The sequence below is a fragment of the Pan troglodytes genome, chromosome 17 (assembly GCF_028858775.2).
Source record: "Pan troglodytes isolate AG18354 chromosome 17, NHGRI_mPanTro3-v2.0_pri, whole genome shotgun sequence".
NCBI classification, from domain to species: domain Eukaryota; kingdom Metazoa; phylum Chordata; class Mammalia; order Primates; family Hominidae; genus Pan; species Pan troglodytes.
Window position 1 is genome coordinate 41,274,306 of NC_072415.2, and position 18,799 is coordinate 41,293,104.

The window sequence follows — 18,799 nt, forward strand, 5'->3', positions numbered from 1 at the left end:
GGAATACTACCTTGAAACTAACTTTGATAGCCTTCAGGGGAGGTTGAATAATACAACAGAAATAAAGTTTGCATTGGCTATTTCTCATTCTGGAAGCTATGATTATCTTCATTGCTGAATAGAAACCAAAGACTTAATAATGAGGCATAAATACTTCTCTATAGGACTCAATTGCAAGGGCACAAATTTAAGGCAGGACTGACACATAGTTTCCTACAATGATTTCTGCAAGTGATTTGGTAAAGCCTCACTTCTTAAATCAGGAGTGCTCCCAGCATGATGGCAAATGAGAAGTATCCCCAAGGTGTGCTAATACCCACATCTAGCTCAAGAGAAAGGAGTGGAAATTAAGACATATTTCCTCCAGATTCAATGATGTAAAAAAGTTTACTGAGAGTATCCCATAGTACAGAGCACAGTTTGGGGCACTTCTGAGCACAGTAATGAGCTAAGTCCTCAACTAATTCAGCCACCGTCACTTAAGTAACTGCATGAGAAAATCCACTCAGCAGCTAAGCCCCAAACATATGGAGAATGTGCTTCTCTCAGCTCAAATAGGCAGTGGTCCTTGGGGAACTGAGAAGAAAGAGTGTAATGAGGAGGTGGTGACTGTACTGGATCTTGAAGATTGGCACTTGGGAGAAAAGGGTGAGAGATGCTACCAGAGGGAGAGGGGGCATTTTGGACCACAGAAGGAACTCTACTATTTGAGCCAAATTTAATGCCAAACCTCTCTTTCTAGTCTCCAAATAACCCTTTATGCTTATATAGGTGTGGAAAAAAAGTTAGATATTACATTTGAACTCAATTGAACATGGACACAAACAACGGTCACCAAGTCCCAGAACAGGTTGTGTGAGCCCCTTGAGGAATTCATCCAGCACTGTTTCGAAGAAATCTCTATTTCAATCTATACCTATACGTTAGTTATTGAAAAACAACAGACAATCGCAAAAACAAGTTGACCTTTTGTGTTATCTGAGCCCAGTCTCGAAGGGCCCTTGTGACTGGGCCTCATGCCGAACAACTGGTTACAAAAAGAGCTAGGGTCCCAGACTGCAACGAAGCTTCAAGAGACATCTTCTTGTCTGTGTACAGATGAGTGGCTGACTCTGGAGCCCAGGCTGTTGCTTCTCAGTCTGGTGATGAATCCTCCATAGTCTGAGGAGTGTGTATATGTGTGTGTGTGTGTGTGTGTGTGTGTGTGTGTGTGTGTGTATATATATACACATACATATACACACATATACATATATATTTATCTTTTCCCTTCTCCCCTTCCCATTGCAATTTGCTTATTATATCAATTTTCTTATTCTATCATTGACTTATTGTATCATTTGTTTATTATATCTGCATTGCCATTTACGTGGGATAAAGGTTGTTTACTCCTAAAAGTACTGTGCGTGGCTTCTCCCCTCACAGGTCTCCCACACAGAACATTTTTGGCATCACGAACAGGATCTGAAAGCGAAAGCATGCCATTTTCCACCACAAGGACCGGGCTGGGAGGTCCCCATATTCCGGGATGGGAACTCCCCAACTTCTCCTCCTTGGCCATTGAGTGGTCCAATGGAACTGGCCTTTGTGAAAATTGGGAATCTAAATTAGTGCATTTTGAACCATTGGCTGTGCATGAGGTGCTGCAGGGAATCCCAGTTGGTAAAGTGGAAACTGAGGGAATTTACTGGCATGGATGGTGCTTGCTTACTGCTTATAAGTTAATGTGTCAAGATAGGAACAATAAAAATGTAAGCTGGAAAAGGAAAATGCTAATTTGATTTCCAAACTGGCCCTGACCCAATGCCAGGCCTATGTCTTGATGGATCAGGCTCAAATCTATCAGCCTATTGCTGAAAAGGCAGCTATTCAAGTGGCCCAGTCAGGGTAAAACTGAAGAACTAGTCAGCCAGGGATCAGAACAGGTAAAAACTCAGCTCCTGTCTCAAGAATGGGAAATTAACCCCAGTAAAATTCAAGGACCTACACAAATTGTAAAATTTCTTGGCATCCTATGGAATGCAGGGAAATAGTCCATTTTACCAAAGGCTAAGCTAAAATACTAAAATGTGCAATCCCTACCACTAAAAAGGAGGCTCAGAAATTTATTGCCTTGTTTGGATTCTGGAGACATCATATTCCCCACTTGGGTGACATTTTACAACCTCTTCAGGCAGTCACTAGAAAAGGCTATGACTTTCACTGGGGAGAGGAAGAGAGCATGGCTTCTGAACAAGTTAAACAAGTGGTGCAACTGGTCCTGGATTTATGGCCCATACAAGATGGACCAGTAGAACTGCAAGTAACTGTCCTAGATCAACATGCTAATTGGAGCCTCAGCCAGGAACAAGATAGGAAGAGGGTACCTTTGGGGTTTTGGACCTGGAAACTGCCAGAGGATGGCAAAGTTTATACACCTTTCTAGAAGCAATTGTTAGCTTGCTATTGGGCTTTGCTGGAAATGGAGCACCTCTGCTTCAACCATGATATCTTTATGAGGCTTGAAATTCCTATTATGACTTGGGTCATGAGTTCCCCCAAAGCTCACCGGATAGGGCACACCCAAGAAAGTAGCATCATCAAATGGAAATGGTACATATAAGACCAGGCTAAGCCAAAACCAAAGGGGGTATCACTTTTACATGAGGATATACAAAACTTGCCAGCTCAGGAAACCACAAAGCAAGTCCTACAGATAGGGAAGGAAACCTCCCCCGCCCAATGGGGCAAATCCTTTAAAGAACTAAGCCCAGAGGATCAGAAACATGCTTGGTTTACTGATGGATCTACCAAATACATTGATGGGACCCGATGCTAGAAGGCCATGGCTCATAACCCTGTTAAAAAGCATAAGCATTTCTGATGAAGGAAGGGGTGGGAGCAGCCAGCTGGCTGAACTAGTAGTGGTCCTCTGAGCTATTCAGGAGGAGGCCAGAGGGATTTGCCACTTGAATACCAACTCTTGGTCAGTAGCAAATGTTCTTACCACCTGGATGCCCCAATGGCAACAAAACAAATGGTTAATTGGGAATAAAGAGGTTTGGGGTAAACAATACTGGGAAGATATCTGAATCCTGGCACACACTACCATTATCACTGTTTTCCATGTTGATGCTCATGCGTCTGTTTGCTCTTGACAGACTATTTCATCAGCAGGCAGATCAACAGGCCAAAATTTCCACCATAACTGCAAACTTGAATGTGGATGAATGGATTACAACATGTTCAAGACTTGCAATGAGAGGCTTTATAATGTATGGTGGTATAATTGATAGTGCTTACCGGGGAGAGTTAAAGGTCATTTTATACAATACCACTCCAGATTCTTTTGCTATAAAACCTCAGATGCAGGTTGCTCAATTGTTAGTGGAACCTTGTCAGCAATTAACCCCTGAGGAAATCTGCCCCAACAGAGGCTACATACAGAACTGGGGGATTCAGATCCTGGAGCCAAAATCCTGGAGCCAAAATATGGGTACAGCGTCCATCAGGTCCCACCCTTAAGACTGGTGACCTTGTAGCTATAGGAGCAGAAAATGAAGCACACTACAATTTCCTAAAGATGAAAAACAATATCATGTTCCCCTCTGTTTTTGTTATCACATGGAATAACCTATCTACTAATGGTCAGCACCTGTGTCTTTGTGTCTGACGCCAAGATTAAATTCATCAACTGGGTAGCCACCGCTGCAGAGGAAGCCAACCGCAGTCAATGTTGGCTATGTGGGAATGAGCTACCTTGGAGAATCCTCCCTGCTAACATTTCTGAATGACTATGTCGCTACCAATGGGACCACAACAACAACACTTGCAATCCAACCTGGACTTTCTTTGACCAAACCAAGCCTTGGTACTCTGGGGTTTCTCCTGCCAGACAATTGTCAACACATGCTCCAAATCAACAACATTACCCCCAATGAAACACAATCTCTTTCCTACTTTTATAACACATTAGTACACTATGATTACAGTAACTCCATTGCTGTCCCCTGCAGGGCCCTCTGGGTATGCGGATCCTATGGGTGGCGATACCTGCCCCCATATTGGATGGGGAGATGCACTTGGGGGTGGCCATTAATTCCATTCACCATCCGGGATAATATTCCCCTCCCCAGTAATCTAGATGCTTACAAACATCCCTGGTTAGAATGCACCCGACTCCGTAGGGGTGGTATCCTATCACAGCATTCTCCCCTGCGGCCGATACAATCCTGCTTCAGCAACAAATTAAAATATTAAGCTCACTTCTAAGAAAAGCTCTTAATGATAGTAGCACTGGATGTATGTTGTTATCAGATGAATTTGCTCAGCTACGTACTGTTGTGTTGCAAATGGAAAGGCATTAAATATGCTTACTGCAGCCCAAGGAGGGGTTCGCACCTTACTGCATACTGGATGTTATGTGTATATCCCTGACAATTCTCACAATATTACTTTCCTTGCAAAGCCATGATGGGTGTGTTATTAATTTTGCTTTTAATTCTCCTGTGCTTACCCTGTATCTGTAATCTCTATCAACTATGCCTTCCCCATGTATCTGTAGGGGTATTTTCCTGCGATTGAGTATCAGATTGAAGCCGAATGTGGAGGAAAACTTAAATATTAAATTTGAACTCAATTGAACATGGACACAAACAATGGTCACCAAGTCCCGGAACAGGTGGTGTGAGCCCCTTGAGGAATTCATCGAGCGCTGTTTCAAATAAATCCCTATTTAAATTCCTATTTGTTAGTTATTGAAACACAACAGACAATCGCAAACACAAGTTGACCTTTTTGTGTTCCTTGAGTCCAGTCGGGAAGGGCCCTTGTGACTGGGTCTCATGTCAAACAACTTGTTACAGTAAGAGCTAGGGTCCCAGACCATGCGGAAACTTATGAGAATCCTCCGTAGTCTGGTGAGTGTAGTGTCCGACTCTGGAGCCCAGGCTGTTGCTTCCCGGTCTGGTGGTGAATCCTCCACAGTCTGGTGAGTGTACATATAAATATATCTTTTCCTTCTCCCCTTCCCATTGCAATTTGCTTATTATATCATTTGCTTATTATATCCGCGTTGCCATTTAATTGGGATAAAGGTTGTTTACCCTTAAAAGTATGGTGTGTGTGTCTTTTCTTCTTCCCTTGCGCCTTTCTCGCACAGAACAATAGGCTCGTCCATTACTTCCAGTCGTTACATTTCTTGGAAGTTTCGTAATCCGGTGCTGATTCTAGTGTTTGGATGCCCATACTAAGTTTCTGCTTTTCAAGATGTCAATTTAACACCTCACCTCGCAATCACGTTGTTCTAATTTTAACAATTATTTATTGAACCCTTAAGTTCTAGACACTGCAGAATGCTTTACCTAAGATTTTCCAATTTCGTTCTCAAAACTTCCCCGTGCGTTGGTCGCTATTAACTCCATTTGACAGATCTGGAAACTGGGGCCCAGAGAGGCTAGTCTAGGCCACTCAGCTAGTCACTCTTGGAGCGGGGCCTCTGATCTAGCTAGTGGTGTAATAGAAATTGTAAATCATTTCAAAGAATATATATATTTCCCGTAACACCCTAGAGTTTTCTCCTAGCCCAAGAATTGTCCTTTTTGACCTCTGGTGATTGTTTCTCCTTGAGCCAGATAAGCTGCAAACCTGTTGGAAGCAGTGAAGGGCCATAGGGAAGAGCAGCCTTTGCGGAGACAGCCACCTGAAATTCTGCTCCACAACCTCCGCTCCAGGAGAGCGGGCCGAACGCACCGCGGTCGCAGCTTTCCTGAGGACACGGGTCCCCATGTCACTAGCGACACCTGCGCTCCGGACCCAAAGCACAATCACAAAGTGCGGGACCTTTGGGCGGTGCTGGGCGGCCTGGCCCCGCAGCCACTGGGCCGGTTGGTCCCGCAGGACTCTGCTCCGTGGAGCTTTTGTCCTTGGGCCGGGGCCCTGCGACCCGCGCTACCCAGGTCGAGCCCCGCCAGGAGGCTCCCTCCTCCCGCCATTCTCCAGAGAGTAGGGGGTCGGGAAGGAGAGAACGGCGGGGCGGGGCCTGCCAACCCAAGGACGTCACGGTCCCAGGTGCGAGTGCGAGCGGGCGGGAGTCCACCCCGCGCCTCCCTCCTCTGCTGAACTCCCCACCTCTGTAAAAGCGGCCCGGGCCGGCCCCCGGCTCCATTTTCTCGCGGCGGACACACCTGGAGCCGCGCCTTTGGGTTGGGCTGGGCTGGGCCGCGCAACCGCCACGGGAAGACAGCCCTCGGGGCGGAGAGGGAGAGGGTGGCCGGGCCGGGGGGAGGCCGGGGCCAGGGAGGAGCCGAGTGCGCGCTCGGGGCAGGCGGCGGCGCGGAGCGGTGCGGCGGCGGGAGGCGGAGGCGAGGGTGCGATGGCGCGGAGCCCGGGACGCGCGTACGCCCTGCTGCTTCTCCTGGTAAGTGCCGCAAGCGGGACAGGGGAGCCACTGCCGGGGAGGGCGTCGGTAGGCGAGGTCTAGAGCTCGCGACCAGACTTGCCCGCCGCCCTTGTGCGCGTTACCTGCCCGGCGCTCCTTCCTGCTGCCCGAGGGGGGAAAAGGGCCGGGCAGGCTGCGGCGAGATCCGACCTGGGGCTTCGAAAAACCCTCTTGGCTGGAGCCAGGAGAGTAAGTTGCGACCTATCGAAGTTGTGTTTTCCTTCCCGCGTCACCCAGGCCCCAGCGCCCTTTTCTGTGGTGTGTGGGTGTAGTGAGCCCTGGGGCGGGGAACACCATTGCTGGGGGTCGGAGGCTTTGTTGAGAGTCTCTGGGACGAGAAACGTGGGGGCAATAGGGAACAACCTCGCGCTTCTTCCACGTTCCTTAAATTTCCCTAGGATTCCCCAGCTCCTCTAGCCGCCGACACAAGCCAGTGAACTGGGGAAACCAGGAACATACTTGTATTCTTAGAGTGCAAAAAGTTGGCTAAAAATTTTTTTTAAAGGTGTAATTTACAAAGCTTAATTTTAAGTGGGTCACCCACATATAGTTTTAACTTAAAGTTTATGAAGTTGGTGTTTCAAAAGTTTTCCAATATTAAAGATAATAAATATATGTAATAGTTTGAAGGCTTATTCATTTAAAAGGTTACAGAAAATGGAAGTGTAGCGCCCCCTCCCCCACGCCCCACCCCTCACTCCCCGGAAACGACGTTCAGTCCCTGGATTTAGAGTTCTTTTGCTCAAATTGGATTTTAAACTGTTGGTTTTCTGTTTGTTTAAGGGGTTGCACGTATGTATCTCGCTTATAGGGGTTTACTAAAGGGGTTTTAATAAAGTGACAGTTATGCTGCAAATATAGGTGTGAGTTCACCTTCCAGAGAGTTCACAAATATGTGTTTACAGAGATTAGATGCAAAATCATACTCAGTTTTCTTATGTAATAATTAAAAATGCAAATACATTCACTATATTCAAAGTTCTAACTTCCAAAACATGAGAGCCCTTATATCCTCGAGTTTTGGTGGGATGTGGAAGAAAATCGTGTGTGTGTGTGTGTGTCTCAAAACGGAAAAAGGCGTGACTGAATCCAGTCTAGAGATTTCCATGAACTCTCAGGTGGAAGAGCATGATAATTAGGGCGTCCAGGCCTAGCACACAGTTCATTTTCATGCTCTATTTATCCATTTCATTTTCCCCGTGTCCTTGAGGTAACTTTCAATGAAAGTTCATTTTGTTGACAAAACTTTTCTAAGACGTGATCTGGGACGTCGTTTTTAGCCTCTGGGATGGCAAAACAACTAATCCTGTCGCCTTGATGTTTCCTTGTTTAAGGAGAATTCCAAGCTAATGTAACACCTAGCTTACTTTGAGAGTTACATATTCTTTCCATATGTGAAAATAAATGACCTTTAATCTTCAAATAATATAGCAATCAGGCCAATTTGTACACTCACAGAGTAGCCGGTAAGCAAATTAGGCATATCTTTCATTTTAGCAATTTGATACTTTTACCTTATTGGGCAGTGATAAACATCTCCTTTAGAAAGCGACTATAGCCAATGGAACAGGAGCAAAATTCTTGGACTGTTCTATGTATTTTCTATAAAACTTTCTGCAGTATAAATTTGAATATGTTTATTTTTGTCCAGAGAGTAGTGGGCAATGCAGCATTTTACCCCCAGTGTGTTTGCAGTTGCAGTTTTTTGGTAAAAAAAAAAAATGGAAAGCAACTCATCTGACAGAAGTAGTTGCCAAGGAAACAGGTCCTTTATTGGAAGGAATATAAATTGTAGTCTGTTAGATCAGAGTTCAGTTGCAGATAACGGAATTTACTCTAGCTATTTAAAGCAAGAATAGGTTTATTTCGGGGCACTAAACTGACTACCTAAGTGTAGGAAGGATTGAGAAGACTGCCATTTGAGCTGTCAGTAATGACTTCAAAGACACACAGCAGAGCCACACCGCTTAGGGAGCTGCTGCCTCTCCTGTGACCAGGAACTGCACTGCCACTCCCACAGTCTGAAAAACTGCTGTGATCAGGGTGCTACTTTTGCTACCAGCTGCAGACCCATGCATGCCACATCTGCTAGGATGCATAACAACATGGATGCTTGTACCTTGCCTCTTGGTGTTCACGAATCTAGTAGCTGGACACTAGAGCCATAATAAGATGACTACAAAGAACCCAGCTCCATACGTCCATATCTGCTTGCCAGGAGGCACAGAGCTCTGTTTCACTTCCTTCTTTCAAATCTCATGTAAATACTGATTGAACCCAAACCCCATTCAGAACGAAGCCTGCAGTGGAGTCTGTGACACATGGTCTTTCGCTTTCCTCAGCAGTACAGGGAGACACACCAGAAGGTAGCTGTGTCACCCACATAGCTATCACACATTTAGGCCAGCTGTATCAAAATGGAAAAAAGAAATAATTTTCTGAATAAAATCAGAGAATATTTCCTCTTCAAGGGTTCTTTGCAATCCATCAACTCCCAAATGGTTCACAGATAGAATTCAAAGAGTTCCTAGAGATGGCAAGGAATTAATTACATATATATTTTAACTAACTTTGGACTGAAATTTAGTATTTCTTTAAATTATGGGTGTGGGGAAGACACTGCACAGTAGTGTGAGCAGTAGCTGTGACTATCACAATAGAATTCACAAATACCTTTACATCTTATGGTGATCGCAAAATACCATTTATTCTGAACATCACTAATAGACTTTCTACTAGATCTTTTACTTAATATGTTAATAAAATACATGATATTGCTGCATCACAAATTGGTATTTTAAAAATGCTGATAACTATTTCAATATAATTGGGTTCATTGATAATCCCCTGTATTTTATTTTATACATTTGAAATCATTAATCTGAGAAGGGGTTCATAGGCCTCGCCAGATTGCCAAGGAGGGCTCGTGGGTGAGAGATTTCCTGATGGTTGCTTCAATTTTGGGTTTGACTAATGAAGCTTGTGCTTTAAAATCAAACTACATTTTAAGGATTCAATGACAGCAGATCACACTGTGAGCAGATATATTTAGTAGGGTATTAGTTTGCTAGGACTGCTGTAACGAAGTGCTAAAAACTGAGTGGCTTAAAACAACAAAAATATATGATCTCACAGTTCCAGAGGCTAGAAATCCAAAATCAAGATATGGGCAGGGCCATGCTCCTTCTGAAACCAGTTTCCCTCCTTTCCTCTTCCAAGTGCGTACTGGTTTGTTGGCAATCTTTGTCATTCCTTCTCTTGTAGGTGCATTCATTACTCCAATCCTCCATCTGCACATGGCATTCTCTCTTTTGTCTCTTTATATCATCTTCCCTCTGTGCATGTCTGTGTCCTTGTCCAAATTTCCCCATTTTATAAGAACATCGGTTGTACTGGATTATGCCCCAAAATAATGACCTCAGCTTGGTTAAATCTGCAGAGACCCTATTTCCAAATAAGGTCACATTCTGAGGTACTGGTGGTTAGCACTTCAATATATTATCTTTTAGGGGTCATAATTTGATCCATAACAAGTGGATTCAACTATCTATAAATTATCAATAATATCAGAGTTATGCTTAGTGTTCTAATATACAACTGAATAACACATATTAAAGAATACATTAAAGTATAAATTAGATGGTGAATATTGAAGCCATAAGAATAATCAATTATCATATCCAAGGATTTTAGAAACATGGATTTCTTACTGGTTTTTGTTTCTAAAAGTTAGTAGGTAATGGGAAAATGGCAGCTCTTAACAGAAATTTTCTTTAATTATAACTTAAGGCAAGTACTTTACAAAGAGACATGAGCATTCATTGGCCTACGTACTCTCTGATTATTAGAAATCCCCGATAAGCTAAATTAAAGTTTCCAAGGCTAATATTCTGTGGTGTGTGAGTGTAGTGAGCCCTGGGGCGGGCTCACTACAATATAAATATGTATTTATAGAAACTTCCCAATTGATCTAATTGTCAGACGAGTGTAAGCGTGAGAATTACTGGTCTATATTTTGCAAAAAAATCTATATTTATGACGTAGAAAAATTTACATGGGAAAAATTACACATTGAATAGGGATAAGTGTTTTTGAAAACTGCCAAATTATATTTAAAATTAGAAACTTTAGGCTGGGCACAGTGGCTCATGCCTGTAATCCCAGCACTTTGGGAGGCCAAGGTGGGCGGATCACCTGAGGTCAGGAGTTTGAGACCAGCCTGGCCAGCATGGTGAAACCCCGTCTCGACTAAAAATACAAAAAATTAGCTGGGTGTGGTGGCACATGCCTGTAGTCCCAGCTACTCAGGAGGCTGAGGCAGGAGAATCGCTTGAACCTGGAAGGCGGAGGTTGCAGTGAGCCGAGATTGTGCCACTGCACTCCAGCCTGGGTGACAGAGGGAGACTCTGTCAAAAAAAAGAAGGAAGGAAGGAGGGAAGAAAGGAAGGGAGGGAGGGAGGAGGGAAGAAAGGAAGGAAGGAACTTTAACTGAAAGCATAAAGGACTTTTAGATCTATTTGAGCAATTTTTAATCACAGCTTTTTTCCCTTGTCTTTCACTCTGACACAGATTTCAATAGCTTTGACAACAATTTATAAACATATAGTCTACATATGATGAGAAACTATCTTCTCAGTTTTGTTTTTTATTAAGTTTTTATCATATGCAAAGCTTGGTGATTAGAGTGAAGAAGCTGGAACAACAGAATTCCTACCATGGTCTATAGTGAGATGAGAAATGTCCATAAGAAAAGAAACCAGACACATGACCCCTATTTAGTGAATCCCTGCTTGATGCTAGGCAATGTGCTAAACACTGGAGAACTATAAAAAACCCAGACATGTTCTGCCCTCATGGTGCTTACAGTCTAATGAATGGTGTAAAAAGTAAATGGCTAACTTCCAAATGGGTAACGATAAGAAGAGTAATAATAGAGAAACATAGTACCATGGAGCCTATAGAAGGAGCAACTATCTCAGCACTGGGTATCCCAGCTGGTATCTGAGAATAATTATAAATTAGTGAGATGATATGAAGAGAAATAGATTCTAGGTAGAGAGAAGAGCATCTAAAAGGCCTGAAAATGACAGTTCATGGTTCTGCAGAGGAACCTAAACGTTCATTGTTGCTTGAACATAGAAAGTGAGGCAGAAGAATGTATAGGAAGATAGGCCTTCAAGCCAACAGAAGCCCAGAAAAGCTACTTGCCAAGGAAGTGTTTTCAGGGAGGTATTCACATCACTAAGTAAATGAAAAGATGGACTTTGGTTGAGATGGTCAGGAAAGAGTCAAGAAAGAAGAGATAGGATTTGAGTGATTAAGTATAATTTCGCCCAGTTAAAAAGAGAGGCAAGAGGCATTGAGGACTTGGTAAGCTGAGATCAAAGCCAGGCAGAAAAGCCCAGAGACCATGGGGTACCTCGGAGGGAGAAGCAGCCTGACTGCCACAGGGAGATTGGTTTGGGAGCCAAAGGGGTGGGAAGGCATTTTGGTTGTCACAGTGCCTGAGGATGCCCCTGGTATTTAGTTCCCAAGGTCCAGGGATGCTAAGACTCTACATTCTGCAGAACCTTCAAGAATTGGGCACATGTGAAGAATTTTTCTATCCAAAATGCTTATAGCACCCACATTGAGAAACAGTGATAGGCAAAGTAAGAGGTTCTAAGTAGGGATTTATTTTACTTGTCTGGACCCTCTTTTTGAAAGGCAAATATCTCTTGGGTTGATTACGCCTTGATACATTCATCCACTCAACAAATATTGAGCACCTACTCTGTGCCAAGCACTGTTCCAGGTCTCACCTCGAAATCACACCTGACTGTGGATTATTTTCATCAGTCAAGGAGTTTCCATCTGGCTGACTGGGGAATGTTTTGGATGGAGATGAGAGGAGATGAGACCGTTCAGATTTCCCTTGGTCTAAAACACCTCCATCCCACCACTCTTTCAAGCCCCCTACAATGCAAACAAAAACATTAAACAATGTTTGATACCCACTGCCTCAATTTAATGATCCAGCCTCCTTAGACCCCAAAAGTGCTAATTGAGAAACTGGGCAAGGGTCCTAGCTCAGTCATCATCTTCTTTTAACACCATTAATCATATCATTTCTTGTTTCAGATATCACCTTCCTTTGCTTTCTCAGTATTCTGGGGTTCCTTTCACTTACAGGAACCTGCAGTGCTTCTCACCCCTTTTTATCTGGCCTAGCACGATGGGGCGGACGGCGGAGTGGGGGACACAGTACATATATTACTAGGAGACATCAAGTAGGGGTGGGAGACAATGGCAGTGGCCAAGAGGGTGCTGCCCTTAGGACAGTGTGCTTGTGGATGTTGAGAATGTCCCTAGTGGCCAGGCAATCCATGCTCGTCATTGAGCCGCACTGCCCTGCTCTCTGTTATGTAGCATCTCTCTGCCCTACTGAGATACTTTCCCCAGGACCTAAGCTTAACATGTCTACAGTCTGTCCTCTGGAAATTGCATCTTTCTAGCCACTCAGACTGAAAACGTTGGCACCCTCTGACTCCTTCCCTATTATCCCCACACAGGGCATTGCCAAGGATTTTTGTCCCCATAAAGACTCCTACTTCTACCTGTCTATCTCATTGCCATTCCCCTGATACTGTTCCTCATTCCATCTCCCTGACTTAGTACTTGAATCTCTGAACTGTCTCCTGCCTTTTATCTTGCACAGTACTGCCAAAAAATCTTCAGAATCACTAGCGACATAGTCTCCCTAATCAGAAGCTGGCAACGACTCTCCACTCCTTATAAGATCAGTGAAGAGCCTCAGCTCAATGCTTTGTCCTTATTTTCTACTTGCCACCATTGTATAGTTCTAGGTGCCAAACTGCACTACTTCTTATTTTTTGTCCAAATATCTCCATGTTCTGGCACATGCAGTCCCTCATCCGTGTGTTTTCCTTCCTCCTGTATGCACAGAAACAGATTATCTTCCATTTCCAAGGCCAAGCCCATTGCTATCTCCTTGCTAAACCTCTCCTGATTTCCCCACAAGGAAGTAATCTTGCCTTTTCTGAGTTCCCCAGAACTATTTTTATAGCCATCAGTTATACAATTAAGGTTTCCTACCTCATAGTAGTTTGATCCTCCTATTAAACTGTAAGCTTCTTCAGAGCAAGATCTTTGTATCTTTTATCTATAAACTAGCTAAATGCCTTGGGCACGGACGTATTCTTTAAAAATGTGAGTTAAAGTATCTTTCTATGTTTAGAAAAGCTGGAATAATCATATGGATTTCATGTGTTTAAGAGAATTATTTAATGCCCAGGTAGGTTAAGTAGTAATTTTTTTTTCTTTTTTTTTCTTTTTTTCTTTGAGATGGAGCCTCTCTCTTTCACCAGGCTGGAGTGCAGTGGTGCAGTCTCGGCTCACTGCAGCTTCCACCTCCCAGGTTCAAGCGATTCTCCTGCCTCAGCCTCCCGAGTAGCTGGGACTACAGGTGCACACCACCACGCCCATCTAATTTTTGTATTTTTAGTAGAGACAGTTTCACCATGTTGGCCAGAATGGTCTTGGTCTCTTGACCTGGCCCGCCTCAGCCTCCCAAAGTGCTGGGATTACAGGCGTGAGCCACCGCACCTGGCCGAGTAGTAAATTTTTGTTTAAATTTTATGCATTTAGCAGTCACAAATTGGGCATCTACTATATGACCAACAGTCTTCTAAGGACATGTGAACTGCCCCCTGCAATCCTGGAGCTTACAGTGGAGAAAGGAGTGTAAGGACAAGAACTTGACATTTTTTGAATATCCGCTGTGTGCCAGTCACTGGATTTAATGAAAGTTAATAATGGGTGAAACTGAATCAAACCCAGGTTCACCTGGCACCAAATGCCTGTCTGTCAACCCAGAGGCATCATCGTGAATTCCCCTTACAGCAGTTTGCTACAGTGAGTCATCAATAAGGTCCGAACTTCTGGAACTAGATAATTAATTTCACTGCAAATTAGAATCATTCTAGAAAGGAAAAAAACAAGAAATGTAAATTAAGATTTACCTCATTTCAGAGATATAATCCTGAAAAACTGTACATATAACTTTCTAAAGCCCTTGATTTTCACTCTTTTCAATTTTGCTGATCCACTTATTTGAGACCAATGAAATGCCTGCTTCCCACTTTGGACCTTGGAGTTGCCTGTCGGTTAATTTCTGGTAGTTCCTGCAGTTTGCCTTACTGACAGGCCAGTGCCATCTAATGGTAAAAAAGGACAGTCTGAAGCTCTTGGTTTTCTTAAACTGCCCAGTGAAAAGAAATCATTTTCTTCATTTTACTTTTCAGTGTAGTGTTCAGGAATATATTGCAGCAAAAGAGTGGAGACAACCTATAATTTTTGTTTATCATATTTTGTGAAGTCTGTTATACAGCTTTATTTATATTTTGCCTAATTCCAAAAGCATTTGTGGCCATTACAGAAAACACCTACCAATAAAACAGTAAAATATTTTTTTACATGTCTAGTCATTTGATAAATGCTATTTTGAATTGAAATTGTATTTTAGTTAGTTTGCTTGTTTGAGCAACCCAACAACGACTTCAATGAAAAGAAAAAGTATTGTTTTGCTTTTTTGTTTTTTCTTTTTTTTTTTAATTATACTTTAAGTTCTGGGGTACATGTGCAGAACGTGCAGGTTTGTTACATAGGTTTACACATGGCCATGGTGGTTTGCTGCACCCATCAACTCGTCATCTACATTAGGTATTTCTCCTAGTACTATCCCTCCCCTACCCCCACAGCCTCAACAGGCCCCATTGTGTGACGTTCCCCTCCCTGTGTCCATGTGTTCTCGTTGTTCAACTCCCACTTATAAGTGAGAACATGCGGTGTTTGGTTTTCTGTTCTTGTGTTAGTTTGCTGAGAATGATGGTTTCCAGCTTCATCCACATCCCTGCAAAGGACATGAGCTCATCCTTTTTTATGACTGCATAGTATTCCATGGTGTATTTGTGCCACATTTTCTTTATCCAGTCTATCATTGATGGGCATATGGGTTGGTTCCAAGTTTTTGCTATTGTGAATAGTGCCTCAATAAACATATGTGTGCATGTGTCTTTATAGTAGAATGATTTATAATCTTATGGGTATATACCCAGTAATGGGATTGCTGAGTCAAATGGTATTTCTGGTTCTAGATCCCTGATGAATCGCCACACTGTCTTCCACAATGGTTGAACTAATTTACAGTCCCACCAACAGTGTAAAAGCATTCCTATTTCTCCACATCCTCTCCAGCATCTGTTGTTTCCTGGCTTTTTAATGATCGCCATTCTAACTGGTGTGAGATGGTATCTCATTGTGGTTTTGATTTGCATTCCCCTAATGACCAGCGATGATGAGCTTTTTTTCATGTTTGTTGGCTGCATAAATGTCTTCTTTTGAGAAGTGTCTGTTCATATCCTTCACCCACTTTTTGATAGGGCTGAGTGTTTTTTTCTTGTAAATTTGTTTAAGTTCCTTGTAGATTCTGGATATTAGCCCTTTGTCAGATGGATAGATTGCAAAAATTTTCTCCCATTCTGTAGGTTGCCTGTTCACTCTGATGATGGTTTCTTTTGCTGTGCAGAAGCTCTTTAGTTTAATTAGATCCCATTTGTCAATTTTGGCTTTTGTTGCCATTCCTTTAGGTGTTTTAGTCATGAAGTCTTTGCCAATGCCTATGTCCTGAATGGTATTGCCTAGGTTTTCTTCTAGGGTTTTTATGGTTTTAGGTCTTACATTTAAGTCTTTAATCCATCATGAGTTAATTTTTGTATAAAGTGTAAGGAAGGGGTCCAGTTTCAGTTTTCTGCATGTGGCTAGCCAGTTTTCCCAACACTATAAAATGGTATTTTTTAAGTGACAAATGCTTAGGACCAGTAAAAGTTAAACTAGAAGAAGAGGTATAAACCAGGGGAAAACACTACCTAAAGTAATTCAGTTGTAGTTGATGAATACTTGTAAAATGAAAAATCTTTTTGTAATGGGGAGAATTCACAGTTACTGAACTGCCTGATTTATTTTATTTTATTTTATTTTATTTATTCTTGAGATAGAGTCTCATTCCGTCACCCAGGCTGGAGTGCAGTGGCGCCATCTCGGCTCACTGCAACCTCCACCTCCTGGGTTCAAGTGATTCTTGTGCCTCAGCCTCCCTAGTAGCTGGGATTACAGGCATGCACCACCACACCTGGCTAATTTTTGTATTTTTAGTACAGATGGAGTTGCACCATGTTGGCCAGGTTAGTCTTGAACTCCTGACCACAGGTGATCCGCCCACCTCTGCCCCCCAAAGTGCTGGGATTACAGGTGTGAGCTTACAGGCATGAGCCACTGAGCCCGGCCTGAACTGCCTGATTTAGAACACATCTTTTCACACATCTCTCTGTAACTAGGGGCTCATTATCCAGTTTATGAATTATCCAGGCTCTCCTCTTCTTCCCTTTCCTATGCTACCATGTGATTTTACACAGTGGTTTCCAAAAGTGTGGTCCCACTTTTGGGGCCAAGCAGCATCAGCATCCCCAGGAAACTTGTTAGATACAAATTCTTGGACCCCATCCAGACCTACTGAGTCAGACACTCTAAGGCGGGACTCAGTAATCTGTGTTTTATCAAGGTGATTCTAATGCTACTCAAGCTTGAAAACCACTGTTAACATCCCATAGAAAATAAAAATAACTGGAGTAGAAAAGAAGATTAAATATTAAAAAGCCCTATGTCAAGGGAAAAAATAGGAACTGTCCATGAATATACAAAACTTTACTTGAAATAAGAATTCACAGCATGAGTGAACAAGTCAAGTGTAGCAAAGCATTGCTAAATGCATATTTTAAAATTCTATGAGTTAATAAAAAGCTTTCAAAGAAACTGTCTTCCTCTTTGTAACTAACTTCGATATGACTCACCTAAAATCATATTTGTTACATTCAGATTAGCCCAAACATCCAAAGAACAGGTGAAAGATTTTGGTAAGTCATGTACTTTATTACTGTCAGACTTAAAATATTTATTATTATCTAAAGTTCAAATTCAGAGTTCAAAAATTAAAAGTTCAAAATATTGCTCTTGTTTTTTTTAAATTAGCAACTGTGAAAAATATAATTACGTATTTAAATCAGCTGTTGAGTGAGACTGCTATAGGAGTATATAAATGTCTAGATCATCTGTAAGTTGGACTTTTAAGTTGGAATTTTCTAAATAAGTTGTGCTGGTTAGCCTTAAAATAAATGTTATAAAAACTGCCTTTTCTTCCTCCTGTCCCCAAAATAAGATTAAGAAGAAAAAAGTGCAGTAGGTGAATTCTAACATAAATCTGACCCACGTCAGATTTATCAGAGCAGATCACCAAACTCACTGGTCCACCCTGACTGCACTGGGTCGCTTGAACTCTTCTGAACGTGTACATTTCTATGACTGTAGACTGCAGAGCCTTCTTTGTGTCTACGGACGCTACTACAGACCAGACCACCAGCTCTGCCAATACAAATAGAAAAATCAGGATGTGTGACTAGAGGAAATAAACAAGTGGCATCCACTCCCTTTATTTTATCTCATTTTATTTCTTTTAGATTATTTCAGCCAAAGTTGAAAGCTCTTTAAGAATGGATTGGGGATAAACCAGGGATCCTCTGGGCAGTTTTTGATTTGACCTCCTATACAATAAAAGGGAGAAACAAAAGAATTATAAAACATTCTGCTGGTTGGAAGGTTGAGTAACACAAGGAAAGAAAATAACACAGATGTTAGATGATGGGCCTGAGGTGGGCATGAATTTAAAGAACCACTGGCAAGTGCCACGTCCTCTGTGTTTGAGTTCTAAAGATAGTCCGTTGAGCACACTGCTTACCTTCTAGTAATTTCTCACTGAATGGACATTAGAAGCCATTATAGTGACTGAAAGTTGAAATAATGTTTTAAACTAATTTGTATTTCTCTACATCCATTTTTAATAAGGTATCTCTTAGTCTGATGTATTAAAGTTTAAGGGATCACCTCACCATAAAACCACTGAACACTTCAAGATTCTCTACTTTAAAGGAAAGACTTCTGACAGAGAACCTGTCAGCCAGGAGGAGCTGTCATCCAGTGACTCATGAGTCCTCCTGGATTCTTGTTTAAACTCATCAAGGTGACTTCAGAACAGAAAGTCTTTTCTAAAAGTGCTGACCTTGAAAACAAAGAGTACATTGATTGATGGTGTTTGGTATTCCCTCATGCCTCTGCAGGAAAAAAAAAAAAAAGAAATCTTTTGCCAGATACCAGGAAGTCCAGTTTTTATAAGATGTGCAGGATCCAATGGTAGAAAATTTTTTACATGTTTTTCAAAGCAGCAAAACTAGTTAATAAAATAATTTTTTTAGAGTTTAGCAAATTAGAAAA

At 42.3% G+C, this 18,799-nt stretch overlaps 1 protein-coding gene across 1 annotated transcript in view; it reads left to right on the forward strand.

Annotated features, from left to right (window-relative positions):
* Positions 1-3,232: 3,232 nt before the first annotated feature.
* The window catches only part of DSG2 (desmoglein 2), a 53,710-nt gene continuing 38,143 nt past the window's right edge, over positions 3,233-18,799 (forward strand). Inside the window, exon 1 of the mRNA XM_512079.9 lies at positions 3,233-6,397. Coding sequence (XP_512079.4) covers positions 6,353-6,397 — 45 coding nt within the window. The 5' untranslated portion in view covers positions 3,233-6,352. The remainder of the gene's footprint in view (positions 6,398-18,799) is intronic.